We start from the raw sequence: 22,316 nt of genomic DNA, 5'->3' as shown, positions 1-22,316 counted from the left end.
AACTAACCACTAACCACACAATAACCACATCACACCACTAACCACATCTTAACTAACCAGTTAGTTAAAGGATTAAGTGTGAAGAGGTGATTTTCAAAATACTGTATGCTAAACTTTCCAACACCACAACTCAGTGGAAATAAGATACAATATCAGCCCCCACATCAGATAAACAATAAAACATTATTATTTCATGTAAACATAATTTAAGAACTTTGTTGTTCTTGGTGAAATTTAAAATACTCAAAATACTAAATATTTTACAATCACATGACATTCTAGTTGTAGTGTTCAATTATATATATATACAGTAAATATTAATAAAAAAACAACAAAACATGGAATTTAAATAATTGGCATAAAATACACCAAAAACGCATCTCAACATAGGTAATGTTCAACTTGTTCTACCAACACCACTGTTGCTACTTTCATATTTATCCTTTGTTTTATGTATTTTTTATTTTTAGCAATATTTAATTATGATACATATCTTTGGCATTGTGAGTTTGATCACTGGACTCCACTCCGTTATACAACAAGCTTTCTGGGTTTCTAGTAGCTTCAAAGTGAACGTTTAGTAAACTTTAGTCCTACTTTAGTATCACTTTATTTTGGTCTTCCATCTCTGGATTTTTCTGAAAAAACCTCAAGCTAACTGCACATTTTTTTCTTTTTGTTATTTTTGAGTTACTTACCAGAAACAAGGTATCAACAATAATAATAAAATATTAAATACAAAAGCATTGCTTATTGTATGTTTTTTAATGATGTATGCAACTAAAGACATTTCTTTATTTAAAGAAATTAAATCATTTGGATTTTTTTACATTCTAAAAAATATATATATTTCAATGACAATTTGACACAGTTAAATCTTGACTTCAGAAAGCTGTTTTGAGATTTCTGCTCTTAAGTAGTGCCACTTTAGTGGAGCTGCTGATAAGCATCTTAAATCCAGAAGATGGCAGTGTGGTGCCAACATTATAATTTGATAAAGGCCGGGCTGTTTAGCGTGTACTGCACACATTAGTACAGTATGTATTCTGACCAAGATCACGGAGCTGAAGCATTTCTAGGCCAAAAGAATTTGAAATACAGCTTGAATACTAGGATGTTTTTTCTTTCAATGCCTGCAAACCTATAAATAACCAATCAAATGTCATAATCACAAAACACCAATCACATGTCGAAATATGCCAATTAGTGTACAGCTGCTTCACACATTCTATTTAAAAGATGAAATGAAGAAATTCAGTGTTTTGGAGTGACTAAATCAACAAATGTAAACAAGAGTCAATTTTCTCAAGGAATTTCTGAGTACTTTGCCAATGTGATTCCTGAATTAAATAAAATTCTGTTCAACTTTTCAGAATCCTTAAAGAATGTGGTTGTCAAACTTTACTTTGAGCGTTCGTATCTACATCTTTCCATCAGAGCTCTGAATTAATACATTTTCCTAATTGTTAATTAAATTGATCCAAATTAATAATGTCTTTGTGCCCTGGGAAAGAAAGAATTCATTTAGGGACAAGAACATTTAGGGACAAAGGTGTGTAAGCCTGTTCTAAGATGATGCTATAATAAATGAATTCCTAGCTTTTCTCCTGAACACCTTTGACTTTGCACTGTTAAATTAAACTTATATTGTACTAATTTTCCTAAATTGCTTTCACACCTACCTATACAAATGTATTTATAAAACCTACTCCTGTATGTTCTCCCTCTTTATCAGTGATTAATTTTCCTTTGTTGGAGAAAGTCCATTTACAGTATCTGTCTCCTAGGAGCAGGTGCAATGTTCACGTATGGTTAGATGACAACAGCAAATGACAGTTCTGTGGTGTTGTGTTAACATAAGGCTAATCAATCTTATGGTGAAACAGACGTTCTTCAGCAAAACAAAACTCAACTCAAAAAGAGTTGAACCCATACTGTATGATATTTCCATTCACTGAACAATTTTCAATGTGTTTAACTTACATTATTCAATCTCCTTTTGTCCCAGAATATTCAATGCAAACACTCCTCATAAAGTTATCACAATAGAATGAACAATAATGTCATTTTATCCCATCCTGTTCTTCCTGATCAGGTGTATTTTTTTTCATAAGACATGTGACTATCAGGAACAGTAATATATCATCACAGTCAAATACTGACATATGAGCTATCAAGGATTAAATCCAACATTTAACAATGAAAACGAAAATAACTCAATAGCGGGTTGCACTGTTCTCTATCATCTTTTTCTCCAACTTCATCTTTAGCTCAGATACCAGTGCCGAGCTGACATCTTTGTTACTGACGGGCGTTTTGGCAGATGTGGACGCCAGTGATCCGGACACCGTTGGCACAGTCCACACTTTCTTGTCGGGCCTGGGAATGTACTGAGGGGGTGGGGGCAAGGCAGGGGCGCTGGGAGGCGGTGGCGGCATCTTGATGTTGTTGTTGCTATTCAGATTCTCGTCGCCACTTCCTGGGTCCTCAACGGCGAACCTCTCAGAGGAGTTGCCACGGCGACCGAACGGGAACCAGCCGCGGTGCAGAGTCCGCAGCGGATGGTGTCTGGGCCTCTTCTTGATGATGCGGCGGGCTGGCGTGATCCTGTTGGACGCTTTGTTGCGCAAGAACATAGCCGTGGAGATCAAGACCGTTACGATTACCATAACGCAAATGACACCAGCGAGCACACCTAGGGCTTTCATTGGGTTGTCCCTACTTTGCATTAAAAAGGCCGCCATAGGCCCCTTGAGTTGAGTCTGTAAAAGAGCACAAAGAGAACACATATAATCAAGTCCATTGGACTGGGATAAAATGTCAACCTTCATTTGTCCAGAAGTTGCCATCTAATAATATGAACACACACCATCCTGCCAGACAAGTCCAGAGAGTGAAATGAGCCCCAGGACTCTTTGTCTCATTTTTCAACACTTAGACTCGGGGTCTAGTGAAAAATGTCATGCTACTGAACAAATACTTTCATCTCTCACATTTTAGATATGAAAAGGATTTTAACGATATCATGAGACATGTACATTAAACTGTGGTTTTGCCTTCCTCTACTCTTAAGAATGCTGTTGGAAAGTCTGACGTCATAATACCACTATAGGTGATTTGTCAGAAGCCTCTTTGGTTTTTCTCCAACTCTTTTGTAGCTGAACGTTGTAAGATCACAAATGTGATCCATAGGCAATTGAAGAGGATCATGTTTTCAAAATTACTTTAATGGCTGAGGATTGCTATTCTGTGTTCTCTTACTGATTTGCTAACATATTGTCTCGTCAAAATATAGGAGATGTGTTCTGAATTATATTAAAAAACAGCCCATTATATTCTATATATTCTACAAAAAGGGTGAAAGGATGGTATTTTGAGAACCTTTTAATTGATGGAAGGAGCTAATCATCACATTTCACTGAAGTGGTCTCAGAGTTTTATCTCTTTGTATTTATTAGAAAATAAGACTGCTAAGCAAGCAACACACTTCTCAGCCTCTGCTTTACTATACTCCTGACAAAGAGAAGTATCATTACACTGGCAATGGATTATTATCATTAAACAACTCTCCCACGACCAAGTCAGGAGACTATGATCTCATAAGTGAAATACACACCAAATTTCAGCATGAGCTCTGAGTCATTGAAAAAGAGCAAAGTTGCCTACAGCTTTTCCATAAAGCCTCCTCTGCATGTATACATCTGGCAATGCAGCATGTTTGGAGAAATGTGATGATTCCAGATCTGTGGGCTGTTACATGTTCACATTGTACAAACTCTAATCTGATTAGCTGCACAGCCTGGCATTCCATGACCCTGGCCTAGTGCACCTATCAGTCACAGTGTTGTGTAATAAAGTTTTGTGCATTCAGACAAGATCAGAAGGGTTGTATGGGGCACCTACGAGTGTGCAAATGTAGGATCATGATTTAAACTCCCGTTACAAACCAACACTTTATTGAATGAGACTGTACCAAGTGCAACACTAGTCAATAATACTGTTTGAAAACAACATAGCATCTATCATAAGTTAATTAAGAACTGGAAATGTACAAAATGCACCTTTTATGGTTTTAGTTTTCTACAATTCCTTTTCAGATTCAAATATATTGTAACTTGGATGGTGCAATCAAATTGCTATCTGGTTAAATGTAAATCAGTGCTTAAGGAAAGTCTGCGAAATTTGTTGAAGATCCACACACTAATTTATCCCCCTCAAGAATTGTGCTCCTGTACTCTTTTACAGACATAAACAGATTTTTGTAAAAAAAATAAATAAAAGGCAATTAGGGATAGGGCCTCCTAATAATCTTTCTGATCTTGCCCTGTGGGTGGACCCGAGATCTTTTCACGGATTTCCAGTACATGATTGATGAAATGAGGACTGTTAATGAAATGCTCAAGATGACAGTGCTCATGCAAATCCCAAACACAATCCATGGACGCTTCCTGAGGCCCAAGACGTATGTAAATACCCTGGATTTGATCTGAAAATAATACAACACAAAAACAACTTTAAAACAGGCAACTATGTTGCTGAAATAAAGTCACACTAGAGAATTTGCTTCTTAATTGCATGTGGTCAATTTAAAAGCAAATTACCTATTGAATTATTGGTTTCATGAAGTTAAAGGAAATAAGGCTGACATGCTGGACAGCCACCCCCATAATCACAGTGCAGATTGAAATAGAAAGAGTAAATTACTGATGCCATGTTTTGAGTTCAGATATGTCTATCCTGTTAGAGCACTAGTTTCAAAATGAAAAAGGTATTAGTATTTGGAAGTCATGAGTGATTTCAGAAATTATTTAGGGCAACTAGCAATGCATAAGGAAGAACAAGAGAGGATCTGGCACTGGGTAACCCTGCTTCATTTTCTGATCACTAGTTACAGGGAAATAGCCCATAATAACCAGACTCAGTTAGCAAAAAACAAATGAGCACATTTCCTCCGCTCCTCTCAGTCAGCGAGTGTTGATGGGGCCAAGAGACACAATGGAGTCTTACCGCTTCAGTGATGTCGATTTTCACCACTGCAGTGGTGCTGAAAGAAGGGGAGCCTCTATCTTTAGCCTGGACCACCACTGACCATTTACAGTCCCTCTGCTTCGTGATGTTCTGCACTATGTCCATTGACTTAATGTAAGACTTAAGCTTGATCTCCCCAGTCTCTGCGTTTATGTCAAAAATATTATCTGGATCTCCTTGCATGATGGAATACTCAATCACGTTATTGGGCTCCTCCGCATCATCATCTATTGCCTGCAAAACCAAAAAAAAAACTGACATTTTTTGGTCATTTTTTCTTTGTTCAGCAGGACCGTGCGTTTTGAATTGAGAATCAAATGAAACTGAGAATTACTCTTAATAAAAACTTAATAAAAAATAAAATAAAATAAAAAAATAAATAAAAATAAAAAAATAAACAAAAAAAAACCGTCTGTGACTGGTCTGCCAGAAGAGCTACAGGAAAACAAAAAGGGGCAGAAGCCTGAGGTTTTAGAAATGATCCAAATGGATAAACCGAGAAATGATAAAAATATATAACAAAACCGTTATCTCTATACTATCTCTCTAGATGTTTTTCTCTCTATCTCTATATCTTTTTAGAAAATGGCATCCTTTCTTGGTGTTTAAATTTTGTAACAAGATAATGAGGTATGGCAGATGGTTAATTGAGTGAACAAACCTCTATTTTCACGGGTGCACCGATGACCATAGTCTTTTCAAGAAAGTTTTCGTTGAATTCGGGGGGATGGTCATTCATATCCAGGACGGTAACAAAGACCTCAGCCAGGCTGTACTTGCCCTCAGTGTCCTCCGCCTTCACATAGAAGTTGTACTTTGATTTCTCCTCTGCGTCGAGGGTAGCCCATGGCTGAGTGTAGATGATTCCCGTCGTGGGATGAATGAGGAACCTACAAAATGGAATGGGAGTTAAAGCAAACCACAGATCATGGCTGTCAGGTCTTCGTCAGATCTATTCTCCAGTGCTGAAAATATCAAGACGCAGTGTGCTTTTCATTTCCACTACGCACTACATGATGAATTACCTAAAATTACAGACCGGCCTTCAAAGAAAAGATCAAAATGTCTTTTACTGGAATGAATCTGTGCACACTTGGGAAAACAATGTGTAGAACATTGGCTTTTAATGTTTAATGAAGTACAAATTAGGTTTAGATTTAAAGAAAGGGGACTTCATATTCCATTTAAAAAGAAGCAAATTGTGTGTGATTTCCTAATTGTGAGACAAAAGATCAGTATCAAGTTTGCTCAACACATTCTGAAGAAATACTGAAATGGACACTTTACCCAGGTTAAAAATATCAAATTTGAAGAAAAAAAAGAATTTGCTCAAAATGATTTGTGTCTCGTTCAGCCATTTTCTAACTCCTACCAATTTGCACCTTTTAAAACCCAACATCTTCTTGTAGATGTGAATTTTCACACATTTATAATTAGTTCCCCCTTTGAGGTGGGAGATGTGCATAAATTTACATATCCCTGCTCCACTCCTCGGCTGCACAACTCCAGAATCTTCTTAGCACCAGCTGTCACACTGCGAGTTAATTGGGCCTGTTACATGAGACAACCCTAGGATGTTTATTTTTTTTACCTCCCAATCCCATTACAAGATTAGTCAAAGCCTTTCTGCAGACTTTAAATAAACTCTTTGTGAAGCAAAAGAACCAGATTTTTCTAGTCTAGTCACTTCTGCTTCTTCATGTACAGTCAATGCTAAGCAATGCTAGGAAATTAGAAACACACACTGATTTGGTTCCTATGATTTAGAATGTATTATGAATAAATAACAAGGTATGCCTAAATGCATTATACTCTACATTGCATCTATGGTAGAAGTGATTGTTTCCTCTGAATACAAGATTGTTGGTCTTTTCAGCATATAGGCAGCACTTGCAAAAACAAGTTATTTATTCCTAAATGCAAGTTATTAAATGAATTTTAGGAGAATTAACAACAACAAGCCAGTCACACACAGCTGTTCCTAATCACCATCATTACAGAAATTAGCTCTATACAGTATACATCAAACATAAACACCTTCTTTAGCATTCATTTGGTTCTCTCCTCTCTGAATGAGGATTGAGCCTCCTCATCCTATGGCCGGAAGGCTGCCCATTAACCAAGCACAAAGCATTAAATTCTTGGATGTTGTTGTCTCTAGTGCCAAAGTGTTGCAATGTGGACTAACCTTTCTTCAAAATTCTTCATTCTTCAGAATTAAATATTTCATCAAGATCAATGTCTGCCGTGTAGGTTTGGTATTTTATTTTTCACCACAGATCAGAATTCCATGCTTTATAGCAAACTTTAGTATTTTTACACTCGCAGTGTTGGTGATGATGTTGTCAACTCCAGCCTCATCTCCCCAATCCCTACTTTCAGATTTGCCACTTTTTACTTAACTAAAGCACATTTTTATTTTTGTTTTACTTTAAAATTTGATTTTACAACCTGCCAAATAAAATGACTTAAGGTTGACTTCAATAAACGTGCATTTTCTTTCAGAGCTAAAAAATCCAAATAATACAAGTGTAAAATTAAAAGCACTCTGCATGGTGAAATCCTAAAAACAAAATCACAAAAGGCTCATAAATTCACCAGACTGATTCCAAATGAAAAATAAATTAAGTCTTCAAATCTTTACACTTGCCCTGAAGCATGGAGTATGCAAGTTCAGTCTGCTCTTTTTGGATTGAACTATGCTGTTTGTAGAAGGCCACAGCCTTGATACTAATTTCATAGTGGTTCTAATGAAATTGATCAAACATTTCACAACCTGTCGCAGTCAGTTGACTTTAGTGGTGTGCCGCTGTAAGAATGAAGGCCACATGTGAGCCATGTTTGACAAACACTTGAGAGTGGGCAACCATTGCAATACACAGTGGCAACCTTGTGCTGATCAGAAGTGCTACACAATGAAAAAATGATGGCGGTTAATATAACATCTATTTCTCTGGCAACTTACTGCTACAGTACAAGAATTTATACTGTACTATGATGTAATGGGTCTTTTTGGCATTATTTCTTTAATCATAATACTGGCATACTGTACTCTAAACACCAGTTCAACACACACATGGCTCAGGCTGTGTGATATGTAAGAGGTGTGACTGTTAAGCCTTTTCTTGTAAGACTCCTTCAGGGCTAATAACCCTTCAGGGATAATAACATTTCTACTTACAAATCTGAACCCGTTCCATAGATGGAGTACTTGACCTCACCCCAAAGACCAGAATCTGGATCTGTTGCCTGTGAAAAGATAGGAATTATTATTAGGTTTAAGATAATTATCTTAACTCAGAAAATCAATATCCTGAGAACTATACAATATTTTAAAAGTCATTTTAACATACTTAAATATGCCCTGACATTACTTTGCCAAAAATATAGTTTGGTTTGTCACACTCGGGTCAAGCTTTTCACTGATTTTACTGTTGTCACATTGAACATTTATTAAACCAACATGATATATTTGATGTCCTTGCTGTTCCAAACTCACTGTTTGACTTTTACCTATTAAAATAGTCACCTCTTTGGAGTTTGACTGGCTTCATATTAAGATCAATTTGAACGAGTTACTTCAGGTAAGAGAAAAAAGAAAATGTGAAAAGGTCAGCTTTTATTTGTAAGAAATCAACAAGCAATAACTTAGATCATATTCACAGAAAAACTAGGCCATCCTGATGTTGTTCATTTAAGGTAAAATAATTATTTGTGGATAGCAACCCACTTTCAGACAACATGGGGGTCATTTAGGTCTTAGCAGGCTGGTCCAGTTTGTTTTTTTCCATTGTGATGTTTTGGAAATAGGTACAAAGGTCAGAAACAACAAAATTACAAGTACTGGTGTACGTCTACATTTTATTTGTTTGATCACTAGTCAGTCATTCTAACAGCAAATATTACTTTGGAGTGTACTGTCTACACAGAAGTGTTTATACAGTATTTAGTTTTATACAGTGTCAATGCTACTCATCACAGGTGGTTTCTAAGAAACCTTTGACCTTTGATACAAGAGTGAAGGTAACATTTGAATGAGGGAAGGATTAAAAGGGTTACTGTATATTTCTCCTTTGACATTCCAGAAATCTCAAAAGCATGGCTTAATGCATACTTACTGTACGAACAAATTAAAATTATAATACCCATTTGCAACTGGCCAGTTTCATATTAAATGTGCTTTACAGAAATAGACATATAATAGCATGCACAGTAATAGCATTAAGAACTCCTCTGCTAAGTGCTACTGTAGGCACTTGGAGATCAGGTATTTTTTCATTACACAACAGAACAAAGCGATAACCATCTGGAAGCTTACCTCATTTTCAACCTTCCTGCAAACTGCTCATAGTTTTTGATTAATGCTGTTTAATGTTCATTCTCTTGTACATAGCCAAAGTTGTTTCTAACACTGTAGTCTGTTACAACTTGTCTATTTCAAATTATCTGTCTTCTAACCCCAATCCTTTTAATGGAAGGCATTTTTTCCCATCGTTTTAGAAGTGTTGCTTAAACAGCCTAGTGATACTCACCGTTACAGAGACCACGTTGGAGCCTCCAGGGGAGTTTTCTGGGATTCGGGCGATGTAGTAGTCCGAAGAGAATTTGGGAATATTGTCATTAGTATCCAGGAGATGAATCACAATGTCAGCAGTTGAGCTGAATTTCTCAGGTGTGTCGATTTCAACAGCAAGGAGCTAGGAGAGCAGATTATGGTATTTTTAATTCGGAAATAAACGCAAAACAATGTCAAGATTAAAGAACATACAGTACTATCAACTTTGGGTTGAAATTAAATTTAACTCAGATGGCCAATTTTGTTTGATTGATGATTTTTTTACCTGTGACACTGGAAATGTCATACATTATCTGAAAATGATACACAGTATACTCCTGTAAGAACATACACCAACAATACAGTCAAAACACACCAGGCAAATACTGGTACCAATTACTTAAAAAAATACCTCCAACAATTAAATGACTGATTTTACTTAGTTCTTCATTTCCTCCTTGGCATCTGGCCATCTGGGTTATTTAATTATAAGTAAAAGTACAAGAAAAATGTGATTAATTTCACACCTTGAATGTTAAGGACTGGTACTTTTCATAGTCTATTGCAGCAGAGTTTTCCACAATGATGGTCACCTGTGCTTCGTTCAGCACTGTCTGAGGGACCACTCTGAGCACGCGACCCGGGCCCACCAGCCTCAGGTTGAACTTTGCATTGGCTCCCTAGGAAAAGACATTCGACAGGAAATGAGATCATACTTTTTTAAACCATTATTTCAAAGCTTGGATGCTCAGGCTGAACACTTACTGTATGGGTCAAAGAAGTCAAATGTGAACAAAAACCACAAAGAAAAATCAGCCCTCATATGTGTTGATTTCTTATATATGCACCCTCTATACTATTCACAAACCCAAATAAGTTCAGGTACACGCAATTAGCTGAGTGGCCTCTATCTTTGTGCAATCATAGTGGTTCACGTGATTTCAGAATAAATAAACCTGTCTCTGTAATGTGTCTCAGTCTGGTAGTGAATTTAAAGAAAAATTCAACCATGAAGACTAAGGACAGGTACAAATCAAAAGAAGGGTATGAAAAATTTCAAAGGCTGAATGGTCCCTTCGAGCCCAATGAAGTCAGTCATTAAGAAGTGAGAGGTGTACCGCACTAACCTGACACTGCCTAGATGGGGTCAGGCATGGAGGAAACTTACAAGGGATGCCAGTGTAAGGCTAACAGCAACTTTGAGAGAGCTACAGTATTCAGTGGCTGACATCGTGGAAAATGTGCACAAGTCAATAATATCCAGGTCACTCCACAAAGTTGACTTGTATAAAGCTGAATAGAAAACCCATCTCACCTGCCACATGAAGTTTGCAACAAATCATTTCAGTGATAGTGCACACGTGATATGGCAAAAGGTTTTGTGGTCAGACAAGACAAAATTGGAACTTTATGGTATAAATACAAAGTGTTACATGTTGTGAAAATCAAACACATTGCCCTGTCAACATCATTCCTACTGTCAAGCATGGTGGCGGCAGTATTATGTTATGGGACTGTTGCAACTCAACAGGGACCAGAAAGATTCTCAAGACTGAAGGGAAAATGGGAGGAACAAAATTTTAGAGGAAAACCTGCTTTAGTCTGCCTAAAATTGGGATGATAATTTACCTTTCAGCAGCACAATGACCCAAAGCTACAACAGGGAACATTAAGAATAAGAAAATGAATGTCCTTGAGTGGCCCAGTCAAGCTCCTGACTTGAATCCGGTAGACAACTGGTGGCAAAAGAGCTCAATTGTTGTCCATCAATAATCCTCAGCCAACTTGATAAAGCTTGAGCATATTTACACAGAAGAATGGCTGAAATTTGCACCGTCCTGGTGTGTAAAGTACAGTAGGTAGAGATGGATCCAGAAAGATTTCCAGCAGTCATAGATGCTTCCACCTGGGACTGACCATGGAGGTTGATACTTATACTTATACTTATACAATGAAGATGTTTTAGTTTGGGATTTTTGCAGTTTTTGGTGACATGCTTCTTTCACCCATAATAGTGTTCAGTTTGAGCACTCATGTGCATGCTCATACATGGTGAGCATGTATCGTGTTCAAAATGTGCATACATCATTTTAATTTTAATTCAACAAAAAAGGGACACCATTGGAGTGCAAGTCACTGTAAGAAATAAAATTAATTTATGTCCACAAAGGGCTCTGCTATTAGTTACTAGTACTAGCTACTAGCTACTAGTTTTGCACCTGAGGATCTCATCCAGGAAAGGAGAAAGGGTATCAGCAACATGGCTGGATGCTTGTTCTATACTCCTACAACCCTCTTCTGAAGTAGTCCTGTTGTCCTTCTTAAATTCACATAATGGAATTGAGTGAAACAAGTCACAAGACATTTTTATCCAGTCCTTATCCATTTTTATTTTTGCCCCTGCCAGTCCTATCTACTTTAAAGAAAATCCAGCTTGCGCTCACGCTGTCAGAGACATCTGAGAGCCAAGACATCCAAACAACAATGAGCACTCAAAATTACATTTAGGAGCCAAGACAACACACCAGCGGCAACAAATCGGAGAAAATCTTGACGCAGCCAATTTAACCCAAACTATTAAAGATTAACAGAATGAAAGCAGAGTAAGATGCAAATGCAATATGAGCAAAAATGGAGATTTCAAGAAGCCCCCAGAATGTGGGCCATTATTCATATGTGAATTTCCTTTTCCCCTTGGCATACCCTTGACATTAAGCTACCATGGATTATGTTGATATTTTAAAGTCTATTTAATCCTCAGTTCTTTGTGTGTAATGAAAAGGCAGGCACAGACAGAACAGGATGCCCAGGCAGCAGCGTTTGGTCCCAGTGATCTTATTTTATAGAGGCGAAATTGATATTCACAATAATAAATATGTTAATCTAGGGATGCGCAAGGTCAGACATCAGGCAAATATGAAATCTGCTAACGGACATGTAACTCTAGTCCAGTCTTCCATTACTATGAGACAGCATCTTCAGCAATCTTTTTAGATGAATGACTATATAATTGTTAGAAACTACTCTGTGGGGTTTATGTTATCGTAAATAGTCCATGTTGGAAATCGTTTACAAATTGCACAATGCCATGATTTGTATCACTGAGTGTGCCTCAAATCAAGATAATTTCAACAGGCTGCCAAAAGTTATATTGCAAATGTTGTCTTCTGAGGCAGACTGATGTACATTTCGAATGCACAAAATTAAATCATTCGCTTTACTCTGAAATTCTTAGAAAAAACTCATTGTCTTGTAAAAATCACCGTATTTCTTTTGAAAAAATGGGTATTATAAATCATTAACATTTGTTTTGCTTTTTGTGAAAATTGTTTGCTTATAGGAAATAACAATACACACAATATACACATAATACACAAAAAACAGCAACACATAAAGCAGAGAAGAGAAAATTAACTGAACAAATGAAAAAATATTGTAACGCATACGGCCTCCATTGCTTGCGAGAGCTGAGCTGGCTTACCAGAGCGGTGACGTCACCGCCCTTCCCTGTGGATAGCAGGGACCACAGCAAATAAGAAATTTCTTACGCATTTACCTTTAATTGTTTTTTCCTAGTTTGTAAATTTCAGTGTCTGATATCTACAGCAAAACCATTATCCAAACAGCAAAAAAGCATCACAAAACAGTGGCTCAATCTCAACAGAGAAGCTTTGACTAGAAGATAAATGTGGAAATCAAATGAAAGCTTCAACCAAAAACTATGGGCTTACAAAGCAAGTTACCCAACCATGGAAGCTACTTTAATGGCATCTTTAAAGAAAAAACTCCTGGGTTTGAGGGGCAAGCAGGCTATTAGCAAAATAGGACCTGATAGCCTTGTAAACCTCAGCACTGACAATATTCTTATGATACACCATGTGGAGTGCAGCTTGCTATACTGTAAATATAAGGCACATGCCTACCTGATCGGAGTCATTGACTGTTATCTTCAATCCTCGCAGAATCTCGCCCTCTGGGGGGTGTTCGTACATTGTCAGTTCAAATGTACTCTGAGGTCCGTTTTCGCCATAGAATGTAGGAGGATGGTTGTTGAGGTCCACAACTCGGATTGTCACAGTCGAAGTCACGTGGGCCACCACATTGCCCTCTTCACTTACTTCTGAGGCCTATTGATCACAAAATGAATGCAGATTTAAGTAAATATTTAGAAGAGGAGGTGTGTTGACCCCGGTGTCCTGGCCAAACATCCCCCTAGCCTTTGCCAATCATGACCTCCTAATAATCCCCATCTATGAATTGGCTTCATCACTCTGTTCTCTTCCCCACTGATAGCTGATCTGTGGTGAGTGTACTGGAGCACTATGTTTGCCATTGCATCATCCAGGTGTGGCTGCACATTGGTGGTGGTGGAGGGGAGTCCCCATTACCTGTAAAGCACTCAGAATGGAGTGTCCAGAAAGAGCAATATACTGTATTATTATAGAATACTTTTAAGGGGACTTGGAAACTTTGAGACTTTATATCTCTTTATATCTCCAAGAACTACCAGTGCATCCAGAGGCCAGTACATGATAGGCCTTTTTATTCCTCTAAGTAATCTTAGGAACACGCTCACTAAAGAAACACATGAACCCTCATTTTTAAAATATAATCATCATCATCATTATTATAAAACAGTCATATTTACTTTTTGGCAGGCAGCTGAATTGTCTAATAAAACTGCAAAACACAACATTAATACTACCTACCTGGATTTTAAGTTCATATACCTCCTTTTTAAGATGGACAGGATAGTCAAGAAGACTGATTGATCCACTTGTATTGTTTATGGCAAAAAAACCATCACTTCCTGTTAAAGAGAGACAGTGAACTGGTCTATAATTTCCAAAGATTGGATACCATCAAATACTGCAAGAATACCATTGCTTAAGAGAGGGATAGTACTCATGGATTGGAGAATGTAGTTAATGTTGTTAATGTAGTGCCCATCTCTAAAAAGAGTTTGAAAACTGAGCCAAGTAATTATAGACCACTAAGACATTTATTAGAATTCAACTAGAAAATCACCTGTCTGGAAATAACATCCTAGGAAACAGTCAACATTGAGTTGTAAAAGGTTAAGTCTTTCCTAGCTAACATGTTTGAACAAAACAACAACAGTAATGGACACATATAGAATATATGTTATTTAGATTTTTATATATTTTTGTAGGCTTTTTATAAAGTTCCCCGTAAAAGATGAATTCTCAGATTACAGGCAGAAGGCAATCAAAGAAACATGAGTGTTGATATTGTCTTTATATGTTTGAGAATGTATAGAAAACTGAGGGTACAAATTAGTAGTGAACACTCAAACTGGGGTGATTTAATTAGTGGGGTTCCACAGGGAGCTGTACTGGGACCACTGCTTTTTCTAATTTATATCAATGATCTAGACTCTGGCATAGTTATAATTAGTAAACAAGTCAAGCTTGCATTTGACTTAGATGCATTAGTAAGGAAGCAAGCGAAGGAGCAAATGAAATTCAAAATGTGTTAAATAAAATTCAAGAGTGGGAAAACACTCGGCAGATTACATTTAGTGCAGGGTTTTAGTGCAGGAGAAAAAACACAACTATTATTTACAAAATGAGAATCATTGAGCTAGAAGAGTCGATTTATGGTAAAGACATAAGCATTGTTGTTGATCATTTATGTCTTTGTAGCCAATGTGGGGAAGCAATTAAAAGGGTGTGCTAAATTGTTAAAAGTGTAGAATTTAAATCAAAGAGTGTCATGATACTATTGTGTAATGCACTCATTTAGAATATTGTGCACTGTTTTAGTCTACATGCTTTAGAAAGGACATTGCTGCCCTGGAATTGGCCCAAAGGAGAACAACCAGATACAGGCCTGTGAGAGGATGGAAGAAGATGCCCAGACATATTGTTGAAGCTGATACTGAACAAGAAACGGGTGGACGGGAATTAATCCTTGGATTGGTTAACTACTAACTACCAAACAGACTGCTTGTAGCAAATTACCTCTTCTTGTTTGTAACCTTTCTTAAGTTCTAAAAGATTATTCTGCTAATTATTTTGCTTACACCAAAGACAATGCAGACATGGCATGTTTAGATACGGTATATCTTCATAACAAGATATAGAGGTTAACAAAAACTTTAGAATTTTTAGATTACATTTTCCAGCAACGTACAGTACTACCAAAAGTACTAAAACACCACAATGTCCTAAAGTATTTGTCATTTACTCTGAAAGATGAAGTCAGAACAACTGAGCATGCAAAGATGCTCCTGCATCTGCCAAACAGCTACTGATTAGTTTGCCAATGTTAAAATTATATTGATAAATGGAAACAAATAACAGAGACTTTACCACAGAATGATTTATACACGCTTTCCCAAATATAGTTAAATACTGTCGAAATGCTGATTATAATGTTAATTTGAATGAAACTGTTGATAGTGCAATTATATCAACTCGCTGCTTCACTCACAATGAAGGACAGGGTCGATTTTTGATCTTAATTTTCTTTGCTTGCAGTTTTTCAGTAATGTTGGCTCTTACCATTTATGATGGAATAATGGATAGCATTAGGGTTCCCTCTGTCTCCATCATGGGCAACAACAGTAAATATTTCAGATCCCTAAAAGGCACAAATATAAAGCACAGGTGTTTATATTAACATTTTAAAAAGAAGGGGGTTTTATTCAAATTCATTTAAAACGGTGGTGTAAATGCCCTAATTCAAATTAATTATTAATAGTTTAAAATAATGTAATACAATATAAAATAAATAATAGTTTTGCTGCCTAATAACTGCAAAAATACAAAACAAATCTGCCTGACAACTAGTCATGCAAATAAACCTGCATAAATTATAGTTAAAGGTGCTCTGTTAATCATAGAGATTCTAATATATTTTTATTAGCATGTTTTCCCTTTTAGTTCAATAGTAAAAATCATTTCTTAAACTGACCTTGTACAGTATTCCTGATGACCATATTTAAAAATATGATTTAAGTGTGCCAATGCACATACAACAATACAAAAGGTTCACTCGAGACTGAACCTGTGACGGAAGGTGATGTCACTCCCCTCCCTCCCCTCACGGAACATGGAAAGGCTTGAACTATCCAACAACAGGAGGCCTGGTCTTTTGCTTTTGGCGTAGGGGAACTCTCAGCTGTCCGGAGTGTGGTGCTGTGTGGCTCTGCAGCCAAAAGTGCCAGTGACCAGATATGATACTATCCCAAATGGGACAGGGCCATACTCATCACACTTCTGTAACTACTTACCAGTACGGTGTCTTCATAAACATATGCATAATAGGGCGTGCCAACAAAGGAAGGAGGGGTGTCCTGAACATCTATCACGTTGATGGTCACTGTGGCTGAAGATGACAGCACCTGGTATTTTCCCTTGTATTTTCCGCCACCATCCTTAGGCAAAAGAACATTGAGTGTGACAATATTGACCCCTTTCATTCCTTTCTGGAACAGCAATCCTAACAGGAGCTCAAAATGGATTAAAAATGGTATCATGGTGGCATTTGATAACTATCTTATTTAGGATTCTGTGATGTTTGCTTGTGCTCAGTATACTGATATATTAAATCTTCTGTAATTACTTAGGGGTGTATTAAAGCTGATTGACTGCAAGAGAGGAACCTGCTGACTGAAGCAAGCATTGAAACGATGCACATAGTCTGAAAGGGACAGCGCGATGCATTACATGAAGTCAAAATGGCCTGTCCCAGTTAACTCTGGACAATCCTTGCACATTATGCACTCTTCCTTCCATACACCTTAATTTATCCAGTGGGACAAATGAAAACATTACAGCTTTCCGCATGACAAAATATAGAACTGGTCTGTTAAATGAAGGAGTTAGCTTGAAATTTCGTAGGTGCCACAAGGTTTCCATGTGAAGATAGTGCACTTATTATCCCTAGACAACAGCTGGCAGCCTCCGTGTCTCACCTTTGCTACAACCGTGATGAAATGTGTCCTTGACTTCTCATAATCAAGAGCTTCTCCAGGTTTAATGCGAAGGACTCCGCTGTGCCTGTCTATAGCAAACTTGGTCATACGGGAGTTCTGAAAATGAAAAAGAAAGAGTTCAATTCAAATGAACAGAAAACTCACAGCAGATATTTGAACTCGAACATTCGGTGTACAAATGGAGCTTTTTAATAGGAGGAAAATAGAATATAATCTATGTATAAACATCTCACCTCTTGAGCATCCCCTAGGGCATTTTATCTCACAAGCCCCATTCCCCTCCCCATTTCCACCCTTGCAGCAGCTTCCTGGCTCATTCTTCACAAAGCAAGGGGGGTCCTGTCAGCTTCATGCTCACACTCTGGCTGCCAATTTTCTCAGCCACACCAAACAAAATATATCGACACCATCCCTAAACCTTTTTTGTCTCACGTCATTCATTATAGTTTGGCCGAATTACTGACAAATATGTTGCATTGGTAATTATTGTCAGAATCTAAATGCTTCCATTTCAGAAACCAATAAGCAAATGAAGGGTGCAGATTGACTCTGAAAAGAAAAGACATACTGTGTATTCTGCACCAAGCAGCAATCTGGCGTGTCCAGATGCTTTACAACTACAGTAAAAAACAATCTCCTGTGTCCAGATATCTAGGATTGACAGTGCCTCTCATGTCCAGATGCTCAATGTGCGTAAGAGCTGAAACTGTCAGTGTTGGCTAACACATGGCAGGAGGAATCATCAGATCTAAACTATTCACTTAAACCTCCAATTACCCAGATATACTGTAATTGAAATGTATTCCTTGCAAAATACAGCATTGAACTGTACATCTAAAATGAAATGTGTCTCTACTGCACTGTTACTTGGTAATACATGTAAACATCTACAGTAATTACACCGTTATGCTGTTACTTGTTTATGTCTTAAAACAAACAGTCTAATATCCACATATATTTTCATTCACCAGGTGAAGATGAGCTGACCTTGAAGTACATGGGTAACCATGGGGCACCAGCGGGACACACCATACCTGAAGGTAATAGGTGACACTGCCACCTGAACCAGTGTCTTTATCCACAGCCTGTACTTTAAAAATACTTCCGCCCGAGGGTGTGTCCTGGATGAAAAACAACACGAAATTCAAACAGAGACCTGGGAGTTGAATAAGAACCTTGAGATAAACATTAGTGAACCTTGGTTTTCACAAGACAAACCAACAAGTTCAAGTATTATCTTATGTTCTTATCGGGGGCAGAAGTGGAAACAACATAAAAATGCTTTTAAAACTGAAAACAGGAGACCCGTCTTTACCCAAAATGTTGTGGAAGTGTGGAGCAAGTTACCCAGCCATGTTATTCAAGCTGATACCCTGGTTTCCTTCAAGAAATGTCTGCAGATGCTTGGATCAAATAACTACTATGAAACCGCCTAGGTAGGCCAAATGGCTTAGTCTTGTTTGTATCCTTTCTTCTCTTGTTATGTCTTTTTTAAGTTTCACGTAATTCAAAAAAAAAATATATATATAACAAATTGTTGTTTTAAACCAACAGAAAATGGTGTGTTCCATGTAGGATATGTTAGTAATATTATGCTTAACTACCTCTCCTGTTCAAAATGTATACAACCAGCCTTGTGTGAAATCTTTATCGTACAGTTTTTTACTATGAAGAGTCTTTTTTGTAGCACAACATTTTAGCTAGTCTCATTGAGAAATATGTGTCGATCAATTAAGAACTTCTCAAACTTACCTCTGGGACATTTACAATAAAAGACATGTTTCCAAACTCTGGGCTTTCATCATTGGCATCAGTTACCAACACCCGTACCTTTTCAACCACCTAAAACGAAACAGGATAAGGTTTTCTGTAAGTACAGAAATGGGGGCGACTAAACTTTCATCTGACACATTCCATGATATAAATGCAACCTTCGGGCCATACAGTATGTGTGACAGTCAGCTATCTCCATTAAAGGTCACACAAACACAAATACTCACTTTATTAAGGCCATCAGAAATACTAACAAGAACTTCAACTTCATCTTCTTTCTAATGAAACGAGAGAAAAGATTATGTAAGTGTGATGCTGTGGCATCCTAGGACACAGCAAAATGGAAACTCTTCAGCAATTTTTACTGCCGCAGTTGCTGCCAAACTGTTTTTCACCCACAGCCTTCACTTGGAAAGATTACTACCTAACAAGCTGCTTCCAAACCTGACAGTTCCACAATGTGCTGGAGCTACCAGAGCATGACAGCTACAGAATACACATTTTCTCAGTTTATAGACTTGTTGACATTGCTCTATGCAAAATCTCAGTTCCTTAAGGCAGAAAAAAAGATAGGACATGTATCTAGAAATTGACGAGCTTCTCTGACCTTGGTCTTCTGACTAATGTTTTGACACCCAAGAACACTTGTTTCTGCTATCTGTCTAGGTCACAGGATGCTTTCATTCTTTCTTAGTCACAATTAGCATCACATGGTATATTTAACCTCTTGACTGCCCTGCCCCCTGCAACACCTTCACTTGAAATGACACATGTTAATTCAGTGGGAGCTGCTCTTTTCATATGCTGAAATTCAAGACTGAAACACCGAAGTCATAGAGCAGAGTTGGTAGGTAATGTTGCACATAAGATTTCTGCTTCCATAACAGAGCAGCAATAATTGCTGCTGTTCTTATAAATCCTGTGCACTATTCAATTCATTATCACAATATTTCAATATTGTGAAATGTGCAGGTCAGATAACTGCAGAATATGTAGGATGGACAGAATACAAATAAATTTCAACCTGTTTCTTAACTCTTAAATCAGGAGGATGAGACGAAAACTGAAAATCGGTCTCCTTACTTCTCTGTCGAGTTCTTCAATCAGAGTTACATTTCCAGATTTCGGATCCACTTTAAAGTACTCTTTTGATCCTGCTTCAAAAGCCAAACCAAATGTTACCGGGTCCTGTTCTGGATCTGTCCCATTGAGAATATATATTTGGGTCCCTGTTGGATGAATTGTACAGAATTTGACATCTATGCAAAAATTAAATAATTGAACAACATGCAACTGAAGCTTCTCACCTTGAACTTTCCTAAATAAAAAGCTTATGAATAAAATCGACACGGCGAGATTTGAAATTAGTTCTAGTTTAACCCCTTTCTCTGAACTATAAATAGGTAGCAGGACCAAGTTCAAGTAGTGTCAGTTGCCATAGTGTCAAATAGTTAATTGTTTCAAAACTATAGATCATGGGAATCTGTGTACATAGTTCATGGTGTCAAGCTATGTTCATGTTTGTCTTTGTAAACCAACGTTGGCCGTGAGTGATTGTTCTGTATGGTTAATGTTCTTCCCTTGTTGAATTTTGGATGCATACCTTTGCTGTCGTGCAAAACATTTAATTAGCACTATACAAATATTCATGTAAAAATTTCATAATGCATTTCATGATGGAAAATTACTAATAAAATAACTGCTTGTTAATGGTTATCTAAGTGCTTTGCTACTTAGCTTTGTTAGTACGTCACTCTTGGCAGCATTAATGAATTTAAAGCTCATAATACCCAGTGCTTGTCACTGCAGATTCATTGTTCTTTATATTAAATCATTTCAGGCACATTCACTTCTAGCTAACGGATGTCAATAGCTAAAAATGTTATTTTCTAAAAATTCTGAACGCATTTTAAAAAGGGTAATAGTCGAATTCTCTGTATTCCATTATTCTTCTTTATTTCATGACCTCTGTTCATCATGCACTTGGAATGTGAAGGCTTACCAACGGGTGTGTCCTCAGAAAGGCTGAATAATGCCATGTTGCCTGTATCACTGCTGGGTCCATTGTCAAAAAAATAAGGAGCATAGTCCGCTTGTACTGTAGGAATGTACAAAAAACCAGGAACATCAATATGGAAAGAGCATCACAAATGGCACAGCTTTACATTACTGACTGACAAAGAAACTCCACTGCAATTGTTTACCAACTATAAAACAATAAACATGTCCAATCTCTCTTATCACTCCCAGTTAAACTGGATTCTCAGTACCACAGCAATGCATCTCGCACATAGCTAGCCAGGAAAAACACCCATCAAATAAATCTAATTTAACAGCACTTCACAAATTATGGACAAAAAGATCACTTTTTACACTACACAAATGCTTCATTCTAGAAACATCGTCTCAGAACAGGGAAATTGACTCACTTGCTGATTAGAGAGTAGCAGCCAGGCAGAAGCAAAAAAAATAAAAGAAAGAGAAAATGTTCAATCTGGATCTGAAATGTAACTGCAAAAACCAGAAATCCGTTTCTTTCAATGTGCACTAGTTCCCGAGTTAGCCGCATACAATAGTCTAATTGAACAGGAGGTCAACAAGGCATCTAAAACATTTACTCCCACAAGAAAAATTAAAGATTGTTTTTTAAAAAAGTAACTTACCTAGACAAACATTCACCAAGGTGAGAAAGAGTGAAATATATGTCTTCTTTACACTCCTCATTCTAGTGAAATACAGAAAGAAACTAGTAGCTCTGGTTCTAAGAAGGCGGTGAAGTGCCCTTCAGGAGGTGACTATGGCTGATTACAGAAGCGCTAACAGATGCTGAGATGCTAATCCAATGACACGTCTTTATTCTGGAGGAATTTATAGACACTTCTGCTTCAGACTAATTATAACAATTCATTTCTGGGAAGCAGGGGGCCCGTTTCAAAGACAATACAGACAATCAGAAGCCAAGAAACTTTCTTCAGAGTGAGAAGTACAGTAAATGCA

At 37.3% G+C, this 22,316-nt stretch overlaps 1 protein-coding gene across 1 annotated transcript; it reads right to left on the bottom strand.

The window, feature by feature from the left end:
• Positions 1 to 664: 664 nt before the first annotated feature.
• Positions 665 to 22,088, bottom strand: LOC148834659 (cadherin-related family member 1-like). The gene is made up of 17 exons (XM_088915409.1): positions 21,983 to 22,088; positions 21,322 to 21,417; positions 20,403 to 20,548; positions 19,547 to 19,597; positions 19,299 to 19,388; positions 18,581 to 18,667; positions 17,526 to 17,642; positions 16,842 to 16,985; positions 16,111 to 16,189; positions 14,293 to 14,393; positions 13,507 to 13,710; positions 10,111 to 10,263; positions 9,561 to 9,725; positions 8,210 to 8,277; positions 5,690 to 5,918; positions 5,008 to 5,262; positions 665 to 2,762 (listed from the first exon to the last, which is right to left on the bottom strand). The coding sequence occupies exons 1-17, from the start codon at positions 22,041 to 22,043 to the stop codon at positions 2,217 to 2,219; spliced, it is 2,592 nt and encodes an 863-aa protein (XP_088771535.1). The 5' UTR covers positions 22,044 to 22,088; the 3' UTR covers positions 665 to 2,216.
• Between the last annotated feature and the right edge of the window lie 228 nt (positions 22,089 to 22,316).

This window comes from Atractosteus spatula, chromosome 5 (genome assembly GCF_055471065.1).
Source record: "Atractosteus spatula isolate fAtrSpa1 chromosome 5, fAtrSpa1.hap1, whole genome shotgun sequence".
Lineage (NCBI taxonomy): Eukaryota > Metazoa > Chordata > Actinopteri > Semionotiformes > Lepisosteidae > Atractosteus > Atractosteus spatula.
This window is presented reverse-complemented; position numbering and strand designations above follow the sequence as displayed.